This window comes from Taudactylus pleione, unplaced genomic scaffold (genome assembly GCF_031769625.1).
Source record: "Taudactylus pleione unplaced genomic scaffold, aTauple2 ptg000154l, whole genome shotgun sequence".
NCBI classification, from domain to species: Eukaryota; Metazoa; Chordata; class Amphibia; order Anura; family Myobatrachidae; genus Taudactylus; species Taudactylus pleione.
This window is the reverse complement of record NW_028284556.1, coordinates 27,599,044-27,612,195: the sequence shown is the minus strand read 5'-3', so window position 1 is coordinate 27,612,195 and position 13,152 is coordinate 27,599,044. Positions and strand designations below refer to the sequence as shown.

The 13,152-nt window shown below is 45.1% G+C and overlaps 1 protein-coding gene across 2 annotated transcripts in view; it reads left to right on the top strand.

Annotated features, from left to right (window-relative positions):
- The window catches only part of AKAP12 (A-kinase anchoring protein 12), a 176,317-nt gene that overhangs the window by 146,026 nt on the left and 17,139 nt on the right, over positions 1-13,152 (top strand). The window contains exon 1 of one of the 2 annotated variants that reach the window (XM_088474403.1): positions 255-299. The exons of the other annotated variant lie outside the window; for it this stretch is intronic. Within the exon in view, the coding sequence (XP_088330529.1) occupies positions 275-299 (25 nt within the window). The 5' untranslated portion in view covers positions 255-274. Of the gene's footprint in view, positions 1-254; positions 300-13,152 lie in introns of those variants that run through there. 2 annotated transcript variants of the gene reach the window in all.

The window sequence follows — 13,152 nt, the reverse complement described above, 5'->3', positions numbered from 1 at the left end:
ACTCAGGAAAGTTGTTAAAGGTAGTGTGTAGGAAGCTTTCCTCTCATTCCACAGATCCCACCAAGGATAGCGGAGGATGTTATACATTTTCTTCCAATTAGCTGGGACCTTGCTATAACACTACCCATTTCCAAGCAAGCCTCACAGGACATCTGCTCTCCCCTCTTATAACAAGGAATAATACAGCTGCTGCTCCTTCCAGCAGCGTTACATTGGATAGGGGGGCTACTGTGTTATTGAGGGTCTTGGATAAGGATTGCTAAAGAAAGGAGTTATGCTTGGCACAATAACATTAACTGGTAAGATGACTTCAGTGGCTGTAATATGTACTGTACTCTTTCAAGGCATTTAAAGTGGCAGAGGATAAACTTAATATAAACGTAAGAAGTTGCAAGGGGTGATTCATTTAAGCTTTAGAGAAGGGGAACGTGTTACATGCTGCTGCAGCCGGCTACTGTACAGAAATGAGCCCTTTCCTGGAAAAATGAAAGTTTTCCAAACTTTCCTGTCCAGGGCTTAAGTGGCAATATACCAGACTAAAAGAAATGCCAAATATATTTGTATATGTGGGTGTCTGTATGTCTACTTTGCATTGTATGTATGTTACATGTAATATATAATATTATTGCAGTGTGGTAAACGATGCTAACAGCTGCACATATATTTATTATTATTGCGATAATATAAAAGAAGAATTTAGTAAACATGAATTAACTTTAACTTCATATTTGCTGTATTCATGCATTATATATTTTATGTGCAAATGGTGCTGTATTTGTAGTTGTACATAGCATTTATTCCTGAATGTGTTGCAGTGTTTGTCATAGTGTTGGTGCCTTTGCAAAAGGTGTGTCTGTCTGTAATATGGAGTACATGCTACTTGCGCAATACAGAGCAGAGCCATATGCAGATCACTGAGCTATATAATTCCAGACTTTTCTTCAGGCTTGCCAGTTTTAGCATACAAACGGGATGCTAAGGAAACTATTCTTCAGGTGGAATATTGTTAGTTGATGTGTGAAGATGCAGTCAAATATAGGCATTGATTAATTCTCAAATAATATATGGATACAAATATTAAATGTATATAGTAATACTATCCTATTTATTTTTTGAAACATGTTCTTGTTTCTGCATTATTTAATGAACCTAGGTGCGGCGACTGAAAAACGAATCTGATTAGACCTTTCCCAGTGTGGATCATGTTTTCATCTTTGAGTGCTGTGCCTAATCATTCTGGAAGCTATAGGGTTAACTTGCTGGGTTCATTGTCTTCTTACTCATATTAGTTAGCTGCCACTGTCCTGTCCCATTTGACAATGACATGAGTTTGTACCAGGTCTTATTGCAAATCCCAAGGGTAACATCCCTGTTAACCCATTCATATTTGCAGGCAATGATTTTAGTACCAATTAGCGGAAAATATTGAATACTTATATATTGATAAGACTATTTCCTGAGAAATGTTTTTAACTCATAAATATATTTTCTAGCATTTCTACTTTCACGTGATTATAGTATTTAAAGTTAATCAGATAGTTACTGTCAAGGAACATCCAAAAGGGGGTCATTAATAAATCTCTGTTTTGCAGACCGGCAGTATTATGCAGACATATTTAATTCTCCCCTGGGGAAAGTCATTTACATAAAAATCATACTTTGAATATTTTTTCTGTGGAAGTGATAAAGTTAAATATAATATTAGTGATGCATCAGTCAATGTACAGTACTTTGCATTTCCTTACAGTATGTGTCATTGTCCTATGGAGATTAGAAGTAATTGCTGGCAGATGCACAGGGAGGGGTCCCAGTTCACATACTGTGGAAAAGTCTTTGAGACTGGGAAAGTTTAATCTCATTCATTTGTTAAGAGTTGGATTTGTAACTTCTTTTGGGACAGTGACTTCACAGTTTGTTACATATGCACTGTAAAACAAACTGTTACTTTCTACCCAGCAATGACTGTGAAATGGAATATAATTATTCAGTAATGATGTCAGGGGAGAACATTACTGATTGCAGGGAGAGTTGCCAGTAGACCATCATATTGGCTGCAATAATGAATAAGAAGTCTATTTACCAATTTGCAGCGAAAAGGTTTGTTTTTTATTGCTATCGGTTAATTCTGCAATTTAACAAGTAAAGTTCGCCAGGACAACTGAATGATACTCATCTCCCCAGCAGGGCCAGCCCGAGCCAAAGTATTTTGGTAAGCGGGAATAGATTTTGGCACCCCTCAGTGGACCTTCATCCTAGCTCACTCATCCCCCCCATGGAGCCCAGCACCCCTCATCACAGCCCCTCACAGCACCCATCACCACAGACCCAGTCATCACAACCCCCCTCATTACAGCCCCTCTCACTCCCCTCATATCCCCTCTTCACAGCCCCTCAACATAGCCCCTCACTCCCCCTCATCATAGTCACCTCAATTACCTTCATCACAGCCCCCCCATTACAGCACCCCTCCATCGCAGCCCCTCATATCACCCTCATCACAGCCACTCCATCACAGCCCCTCATATCCCCTCTTCACAGCCCCTTAACATAGCCCTTCTCACTCCCCCTCATCACAGTCACCTCCATTACAGCACCCCTCCATTACAGTCCCCCTCCATCACAGCATCCCTACATCACAGCCCCTTACTCAAACTTACCTGCTGGCTCCAACAGCGGCAGCAGAGGACTGAAAGTGGGGAACAGTTCTGGCTGGCAGTGACGTCGGCGGGCGCCCTCCTGAGCGCTGTGGCGCGCCTGTGCAGGCAGCTGTGTCACAGGGACACAGTCTGCCCAGAGGAACATGACCGGTCACCCGGCCGCGGATCATCACTTTGGTGATCCTATCGCTTCATCGCTCTATAGATGAGAGGAGAGGAGAGCGGTCCCTCCTCCCCCTCCAGCAGGGACTCGAGCCTCCGGCCGGGTTACTGCTCCGTCGCCCTCCTCAGTCTGGCGCTCTACGCGGCCGCGTACCAGGCATATAGGTCCGGCCAGGGCCGTAGCTAGGGTAGTGCGGCTGGTGCCATCGCACAGGGCACCACAGGTCAGGGGGCGCTGTTTGAGCCTGTCAAATTTCTGTTTATTATAATTCTTGCTTGTAGCTTCCTCTTATTTCATCCCCAGCATCTCCTGGCCTCTTCTATCTCTTCCTTGGCCCTTCCCATGAGGCCATGGCCCTTTTTTGGGTGCATTATGTCCCTTTGAAAAAGTCTAGAGACGGCTCTGGGTCCGGCCGGCCCTGCTCCCCAGCAATATTGGCTGGCAGCAGTAATAGGACACATACCGTTTCGCTGGCCTGTCTTGGTCCCCTCTGCGCATGCGTAATACATGCTCACTGCACTTGGACTTCTAGTTGCAGATTCATTAAGGGAGCAGGAAAAACCATTGTTTAAAAAATAAATAAAATATCTTTATTAGGGAAAAATGATATAATAGAACACTAAAGTATTTATTTTCCTTAACTGACCTTCTGCTATCACGATCCTGAGGGCCTCCATAACGCAGCACAAAAGCCATATCTCCAGAAAGCACGGGTGTTTTTGCCGTAGACAGTGATTCGCCCTCTCTATCAAGTGGTTACTGCTGCTGATAGCGTGGCCATCGCTGAAGGAAATCCCTGGGGGAAAGTTATAAATATTTGCTCGGGGATAGATTTTTCCCAAGATTTAACAAGGATAATGGTAGGGAATGCCGGAGCAAATACCAACAGGTGAAGGTAAGTACCCTAACCCTCCCCTCTCCCCCCTAACCCTCCCTTAGAGGTGCCTAACCCTAACCTCCCCCTACTGCCAAAACCCTAACCTCCCCCCCCGTTAGTGCCTAAACCTAACCCCCTCCCCGCACCCTCAACCTAACCCTACCGGGGTGTGCCTAACCCTAACCCCTCCCTAGTGGTGCCAAAGCCTAACCCCCCTCTTACCATAACCCTCCCGGGGGGTGCCTAACTCTAAGTCTCCCCCCGCGCGGCTAGACGCTAAGACACCCGACATTCCTTTATTCAGTATGCCAGGTGTCGGGATTCCATAGTGGGGCTAATGATAGGCGACGCCTATCTTTAGTCCCACATTGGGATGTAAGTCTCGGGCTATCGGCGGGCGGGATAGCACCCGCCAGTATCCTGACTGCATCCCAATGGGGATATGTATGAGAATCGCTGCAATTCTTGTTCTGTTCTCTCCATCTCAGGATAGCAATAAAAGAATAACATTTAAAGAAAAAATATTAAGATATTTGAATAAAGCAGTTTTTCATTTGTTAATATATATACACACACACATATATATATATATATATATATATATATTCATGTTGTTATTCTTATTATTATGCAACTAAAATCCGAAGTCCGGGCTTTCAGTTCAACTACACATAAATGTGCTAAAAGGGTCACGCATGCACGGGTGTGGTATGAAAAGTCGGCATTCAGAATGTTGACACCAAAATGTTGACAGGTTCTGAAAGTCAACAGCCAGGATGTCGACATGGACTTTAGGTCGAAAATCATTTAGAAATGTCAACATTCATAAAATGTTGACATGCTCATGTCGACACCAAAATGAAGACATAATCTTTTTTGCTTATTTTAGCCTAAACCTAACCCTTACACTAAATATAAACAAATAACTATATGTCGTCATTCTGGTGTTGACATGTTAAATGTCAACATTATGAACATGTCAACATTTTAACCGAACATATTACTTGTCCACCTAAACTCCATGTTGTCATTCTAATGCTGGGTACACACGGGACGATCTGTTAAGCGAACGATATCGCTGAACGATCTCCCTTGAAAATCCTGGTGTACTGGATAAACGATATTGTTCATCCACACACCAACGATTTCACCAACGATGAACGACCAACGATCGTTCTCCCATATAGAAAATTAATGATATTGTCCAGATTGGCCTGCATGCATGCCCGATGGACGATATCGTTATCGTTCAGCGGGAGTGCGCATCGTTGGTTGTCCATTGCATACAAACGGAACGATGTGAACAATATATATCGTTGAACGATATCGTTATCATTCATATCGTAATGATATATTGATCCATGTGTACAGTATGCCTGCCCCTTAAATGTTGACATTCTGACCAGATCCCGGCATGCTCATATCCCCCCCAAGTCCCAGAGGCAGCGGAGTAGGTGAGAATTTACTAATAAAATGTTGGTTATATGTTACTGCGATAAGTGGTCGTAGAAACCCAGACCTATCGCCATGTATTAGTAAATAGGCCTGTAGAAGTTAGTTTAAAATACCCTTTTTCAGACATTTGAGGTGTTTTCTTTGAACAGCATACCCTAATCTCTATCAAACTTCATCAAGCGCCACCTTTTATTCACAAAATACTCATCCTCATCCCATGTATTTTCCTTACAAATTGCCCATCTTTTGGTTCTAAACTCCTTTGCTGTTGAAAGAATCTGTCTGATGACTAAATCTGTAATAAGCACAAGTACCTTTTAGTTTCCCCTCTGATTTTTTTCTTTTCTTTTGCATTACTGCTTTTTTGGATGTAGAGCATCTAGGAGTCTATGCAGTGCTGATGGTGAGGTCTTAACAATGAGTGACTAGCAAAGCCTCCAGCTTCCTGCTGCTAATGCCTCTTCCTATACAACTAAGTATTTGGCTGCCTTTTCCCACAGCTTGATTGCACTGCTTGCTCAGCTTCACATCATGTGAAACTACAACTCCCTTTCATCTGTAGTTGTACATGCTGTAATGTGCCGATGTTTAAGCAGTTGAGTGATTATCGCGATCTGCGCATGTGTATGAGACACACTGCGCTTGCTCCAAGTTTTATTACCAACAGTCACAGTGAGGACCTGGCATCAGTGTGATTGACAGTCAGGGACTGTTTGGGGGCGGTATTAGGGGTGTGGCAATGAAAATGCAGCATACTTGCCTACTTTCTTTATCTCCTCCCCGGTAGAACCCAGGGAGGAGAAACAGGTGGGTCGCGACGGGGGTGGGGCCTGACTATGCACATAATTAAGCCCCACCCCCTCAGTGGCAAATTGTCACAAATTTAAATAAGGGGCAGGGCTAAATGACGCGATTCATGAAGATTCACGTCATTAAGCCCCGCCCCCTACACAGGGACCCGCGATCGCTGCGGAAGTTCTCCCCATTCTGCCCACTTCACTTGGAAGTGGGCAGAATGCGGGAGAAGTGCCTACCCTTCCGGGAGTGCGTGGGGTTACCCTAAAAATCGTGGCCATTCAGTGGCCATTCTTTGTGACTATAGGGTTACTCAGAACTCCAATAATTAACTACTGTAATCTGCAACTGATGCTTCATCTTTGTACGCACAGTTGCTGCATACAAATTTGCAGCAGTGGCGGCATTAAGGGGGGGGCACAGGGGCGGTTGTCTCAGGGCCCCCACACACAGGAGGCCCCCACCCACAAGGTCAGCGAATGAGGGACTAGTGTCACAGGTGTAACACTACCTGCTTAGCTGCGTGATCAGCAGGACGCAGGCAGCTACCTCCCCTGAGGCCACTCTCCCATTTCTGCTTCTGTTCCTATAATCTAAATCTCCAATCCAACCATCTCTGTGGGGGAACCCGGGAATATGAAGAGACCACAACATCCTACAATCAAAGGTAAGTATCTGTAGGGGGATGAGTGTTTTTTAGTGCTATATGGGGGTTGGGGTGTATGCGCATTTGCACTTGTGAGGGTATTTGTGGGGTGTGAGGCTAAGATGTTGCCTAGGGTGCCGTGACACCTTGCACCCGCCCTGCCTGTCATACCCTGTGTCTGTGATCCCGTCTGCAGTAAAAATGGCTGCGGCCATTCTGCGGTTACTCAGAAGGTCAGTTATCGAAGGATCTGCAACTGATGCTGCATCTGTGTAAGCGGATGCTTGGATCTGCAAAGCTGCAGGTGAGCGTCTCAATATATTTATGCGACATTAACATATTTTCGCAAAACAGCTGCGTATGGGTTCACAGCTGCGATGGCATTAGTATACAGCTCTGAATCAGGCCCAGTGTCAGTTGCCAACACAGGGGCTAATTCAGCAGAGGACGGAATTGCAAAGCTGCACGCAAGCAGCTGTGCTTTCCGTCCTTGCAAATATGTAAATGCAGAAGGATGTGTATGGCACCCTCTGCTGCATTTGCGATCCCAGCAGGTCGCAGGCTGGGATAATCGCGATGGTGGACGGTATTGGCCAGCTGAGTAAGCCTCAGTTTACACAGACTGGCTGGCTTGTGAGGCCAGGAAACTGCCTCCGTGGACGCAGATCCTGGCCTTGCCACTCCCAGAAAACTCTGGCCGTCAATCAGGCAGAGGCATAGCAGGGGCTGCGTGCGAATGTGCGCGCACGTGTGCAGATTCTCTATTATCTGGAATTTGCATTCGGCAAGTGCAATGCTGAGTCATCCCCACAGTCTGATTGGACAGAATCCTAGACAAATCCTATGCATTGTGTAATATAAATATAATCAATGAATTTGTCCTTCACTTTTTCCTTCACAGCCTTGAAATCAGATACGTGTTATTTTATCTGCCCAAGTGGCTGTAACATATTACAAGCATTGGCTATGAGAGACATATGGGTGAGATTTATCAAACTTTCTTAAGAGGACAAATGGAGAAGCTACCCGTAGCAACCATTATTATATTTATATAATTTATCTAGTGCACAATATAAAATGATAGCCAGAAGCTTATTGGTTGTTATGGATAACACATTGGCCCTGATTCAGAGCCGGACGCTCTGACCAGAGCGCTCGCTCTGAATCAGTGCCCACCTCCATAAATATGGAGCGTCCTCCTGGACGCTCGTATAGCTGTGGGTCACCACCCACAGCCTATACGAGCGTGCAGGATGATGGTCGCGATGGTCTTGACCATCGCGACCATCGCCAGTGCGAGCAGAAGCCTGCGGTTGAGAAACTCAACCGCAAGGCCAGGAGTGATTTTGGCTCTATCAGAGCCAAAATCACTCCCACTGACATCACTAGTGATGTCAGTGGGGCCGGCTTCTGACGGTAGGCGTTCCCTTGGGAACGCCTCCGTCTGGCAGGCACGCCCCCGGCACGCCCACCAAAGGGGGCGTGCTGTCATTCAACATCGACAGCACGCCCCCTTTGATCAGACACAACGAGCGAAGGAAAGTCCTTCGCTCGTCGCGTCTCGCGCATGCGCACGACGGAGCTCCCTCCGTCGTGCGCATGCGCAGTGCACACCATCGACCCACTTGCGAGCGGACAGCCGCTCGCGAGTGGGTCTGAATCAGGCCCATTGTCCTCTTTGCAAAAGTTTGATAAATCACAGTATTATATTGAAGGGGAGCTGCCTACATACAATAGAATTAGGAGTGTCGGCTTCTCAGAAATCTAATAAACAAACACAGAACATAACATGACTGTCCACAAATTTCCATAGATATCATTGAAAACCAGTGGGTGGAATATTTGCATTCAACTATATGGCTGTCCTGCTTACATGTAAATTTTAGTAGTATTTCATGCACCAATTTTACAATATAGAAATTCAAGCTGCGTAGGGAGCAGGCTGGGCTGGCTGCTGACTGAATTAGATGTTAATGCTGTAATTGCTGCCCCAAAGGTGACTCTCAGTTTGCTTTCACAATAAATAATTGAATTAGAATTGCTTTATTGATGAAACATATGTGTAAGAGTGAATTATTTAACCTATGCACTGCCACTTGCTTATTATAATCTTTAGATTACAGAAAATATGACCAATGCTCGATTCTTTAAGAAAGGCGTCTAGGTGCTTTTGATGTAAAATTCACATGAATGTTGGTCATTGTAGTTAGTGCAAAAACAATTCTTTAGTGTAAGGAAATCACTTGCAGAGGAAATCTCCCATTGCTGTGACCACCCTTGGTGGCTGCTAATGAGATTTGCTCTTTTTGAAGCTGTTTGTTTAAACTCCAAAGCAAACATACTACAAGGTCACTTGGACAATTAAACAGGGGAGAGAAATGCAAATCATATAGTTCCTGTTAAGTTCTTGAAACACTTTTGTCACTTTGTAATGAAAAGTTCGTTTGCTTGTACTGTAAATTGCATAGGGTTTACCCCTAATGTTGTTTCCTGTGTAGTTTATAAAATATCAGTGTGAGGAATGTGGATTGCGATAGGGTGATATTCTGTGTATGCTACTAATAATGTCACCCATCTAGCTGCTTATTGAAACTCTGCATTGGGATTCATGAACATAGCTTGTGGCATTTGCTGAGAAGCCTACGATTGTTTTGGGCGACTGACGAATGGTTTGTTTTGTAGGGATCGGTATGAAATCCCGACGCCGGAATCCCGACAGGGATAACATACCGACACTTGTTGGTCTGTATGCTAACCCTTCCCCTCTTCTAACCCTAATGCTGTGTACACACTGACAGATACATTGACCGATCAATTGATCGGCCAATATATCTGCTGCCCGTCGGCCAGTGTGCACCCACGATATGTCAGTGAATGTTGTAGTTCACCGACATATTGCATTGGCTGTGCTGCAAAGCCGATGGACAGATATGTCTGCAGACATATCTGTCCATTGGCAGGTGTGTACGGGCAGTCGCCAGGTCCGGCCCCAGGGACCCGAGTGCACAAGCAGATGATGGCCGTTCAGTGTGTATGAGCGACCATCATCTGCAGATATATCTGTCAGGTGTGTACTCACCTTAACCCTCCCTCTTTGGTGCCTAACCCTAACCCCCCCCGCTAGTGAATAAACATAAACTCCCCCTTCCCGCACCCTAAACCTAACCCTCCCACTTTAGTGCCTAACCCTCCCCCTAGTCCCGAACCCCTAACCCCGCTACTTACATTCGGCATCCCGGCAGTCGGGATAGTGGCGCCGGGATTCTGACCAGCGTCTTTATACTGGCGCCGGTAATAGAAGCATCAGCATCAGGACCGCTGGGATGCCAATCGCATATATATAATAACATAAGCACAGTCTCTGTGAAAGTTTAAAAATATTTCTTCTCTAGACCCCTTGTGTTACTCCTCTTGCTAAATATGAGGAAGCATTCATGGCCTTTGTCTCTAGGCCTCTATGTGTCATTTGGAGAAGAGCCCTAATACTAGATTCTGCCTATATATAGAGCCCCCCATACAGTGATTGGAAACTAGTTATTGCATATTTACTATGAACAGTGCTGGTGCATTTCCAGATCTAGAGAAGATGTGTATGACTTGCTGGTGAGGCCCCAAGAATCTGTATGGGGGTGTGGCCATGTCATAGTGGGTGTGACCACAGCTCCAGTGAGGAACTGTACCACTTTTGAAGTGGTACAAGTAAATAACTCTTAAACCCCTCTAATTGCAGATCTGCGAGACTGTTGCACTGATATTGAGACAGATGGGAGGTATGCAATGATACACTGTCATTGGCTTAGCGAATGCCAAAATGAGCTTTAAAAAATTGTTGTGGACCGCTGACCTCAATACAGATGTGTCCTTTTATACCATGGCTTCAGTTGCATCATATAGCCCCCCTCAGCGCACCAGGTCACAGGCAACTCAGCTGCGCCAATCGTCTTTTTTGCTCAGAATGGGTGTCTTATTCTGCATAAATAAAACAATTGGAAGTGACAAACTGCATTGTTAGCATACACAGATCACCTAGGATTGCAACATTTGTACATCTGTGTGCCACTGAGTCCAAATCTGCAACTTTTCCTCAAGCTAAGTTTCATTGTTCTTCATCTCCGACTTATGTACATATGTAAAACAAATTTTGTGTGGTCAAAGATGCAGCCTAGTGCCTCTGGTACACTGTGAGCGGTTTATGGTGCATCTGCAATACGACGAAGACCAAACATTTATAGAAACATATATGGCACGATATTCATCTTGGAGCATCTTAGTCACTCCAGGTGTCTGGCGCCGTATGGCTTACGGACGCTCTGTGTATGAAGACACATCTGTGACACCACCCTGCAGACAGCATTACACTTTGATGTATGTTGCAACAATTTCAGTTTTCAATGCTATTATTTTCAGATAACTTAATTTAGAGGAATGTGGACGAAGCATGATTTGTAGATGTATCTAATTAAAAGAAATGCATCATGGAATTTTTCCTGTTCATATTGAACATCTGTTAGCAATGTTTGTATATACATCAGGACAGAATACTAAAATAGCAGCCATGGTATACCAGACTTCAGTGACATGTGGTGTAGTCAATGGATGGGGAGGCACACATGGAGATGGGTCTGAGTGCTGGGAGTCTCACTCCCTACTCACTGTAACTCTCCCCTCACTACACTAAGCTTCAGTGTCCATTGATTCTCCTACCTGCATCACCGTGTCTTCTCTTGCTGCTGCTGACTGAGTTCCAATCTCTAAACACAGCAGTGCCCTTCCTGATCACATGACACATCCAAGGTGTCCATCAATGCTCAAGGCACGCCACCCATACTCAAAGGCATGCCTCCATTAGCTCTCTTTCTGTGCAGCATACTGCCCGTGGTGTGGCCCCACACCCAGCTCTGCAAGCAATGTCTGACTATACAGAAGCGAGGCTGAGCTGTTGCTGCCTCACCTCTCATCTCCCTGCAGTACCAGGGAGCTCCACAAAGCTGGTGAGTGTTAACTATAAAAATGATTACAATAACCAAAGAAGATGTTTAAAAGTTATAAATATCTTCTTTGTATTATTCTAATCATTTTTATATCATATCTCAGGAGTATGACAGGGGAGGCTCTACCTGACTGCACTTCCCTGCCAGACTTGCAGGTATCACTAGCCATTTGAAGTCACCAATTTGTATTGAACATTTGTGGTAATTTGGAAATAACAAGCCTGTCATATAGGCACAAATACCTTTGCATTGTGATGCAAGATAAGAAAGATCCAGAGCAAATTTTTGAGCATTTAAATTTAGATCAATAGTAAATGACTATTTATAAACTCCTCATTCATCTTGTCATCTATAAATGTCACTTGAAATGGAGGCTGTAGTAATGTCATGAAAAAGTATCTTGTTCTTTTGATAGCTGGAAAACAGTGCTCAGTTGTACAATGTTATCTCAATGTGCAAGAGCTTCACTGTTTCCTCATACCGCTCTTCACCAGGAAAGCCTTGTGGGAAAATCAGTAGCTCAGCCAGAGCCCGTCTTCAGCCACAATGAAGTGTGTGAGGACACTCTCCTAAGCTGGCTGTGTAGTGCCTGTCTGCCTTACATTTCTAAACTAGTAGCCTGATGAGTGGGACCAGGGCCCTGTGCAACATGTCTGATGTGGTCCTGCACAGTTAGGAGGGAATACATTTTGATAGACATTTGCTAAACTCATTTACACGTCTGATACTTGCATAGGGAAATGATGGCCCCTGGTGAGCATTTTGAATGAGTCTACATTTGTTGCTCACTTTGTTCAGCCGTCCTTAAAATGTTGTTTTCTATCTTCCTTTTTAAAACAAATTGTTTTTGTTTAAAAAAAAAAAAAACACGGGATACATAACATACTTCCCAGCTGTAGTGATTTTGGCATGACAGTCCCACTTTTCAGACACTGCCCCGTTGTCGCACATGCAAGAAACAGTGCCCCTGGGGAGGGGGGCTGGGAGAGCATTCTCTGACTTCTTTCACCGTTGGTGGTGCTACTTTAGTATCCAACTGTCTGCGGATAACCGTGGCAATGGGATCGGTATTATTTACACCATGGCCAGCGGTTCAAATCCCGACATTGGAAGCCTGGCAGGGGTGAAGATCCCGACAGCTAAAAAAAGTAATTACCCCTAACCCTCTCCCCCCCCCATAACCCTAACCCTCCCTTAGGGGTGCCTAGACCTAACCCCCCTCTAAGTGCCTAACCGTAACCCCCCTTCCCCTGGCCTAATCCTAACCTCCCAGGGGGTGCCTAACTGTGTAGCTGTCTGCCCCTGGCGCCGGGCTTACCTTCAATCGGTAAGCCGGGTGTCGGGCTCCCGGCGTAGGTCTAATGACAGGCGTCGGGATGTCGACGCCTGTCATTTAACCCTTGCCGGGATTATACAGTCGGGAAGCTGGCCGTCGGGATTCCGTCCGTCGGCTTCCCGACTGCCTCCCGTAGCAATTCAACATTGCTCCGGGCAGAGACAGCTGATCCGAAGATCAGCTGTCCCCACAATCTCTATCACTGCTACTTCCATAGCTGTGAAAATTAGCA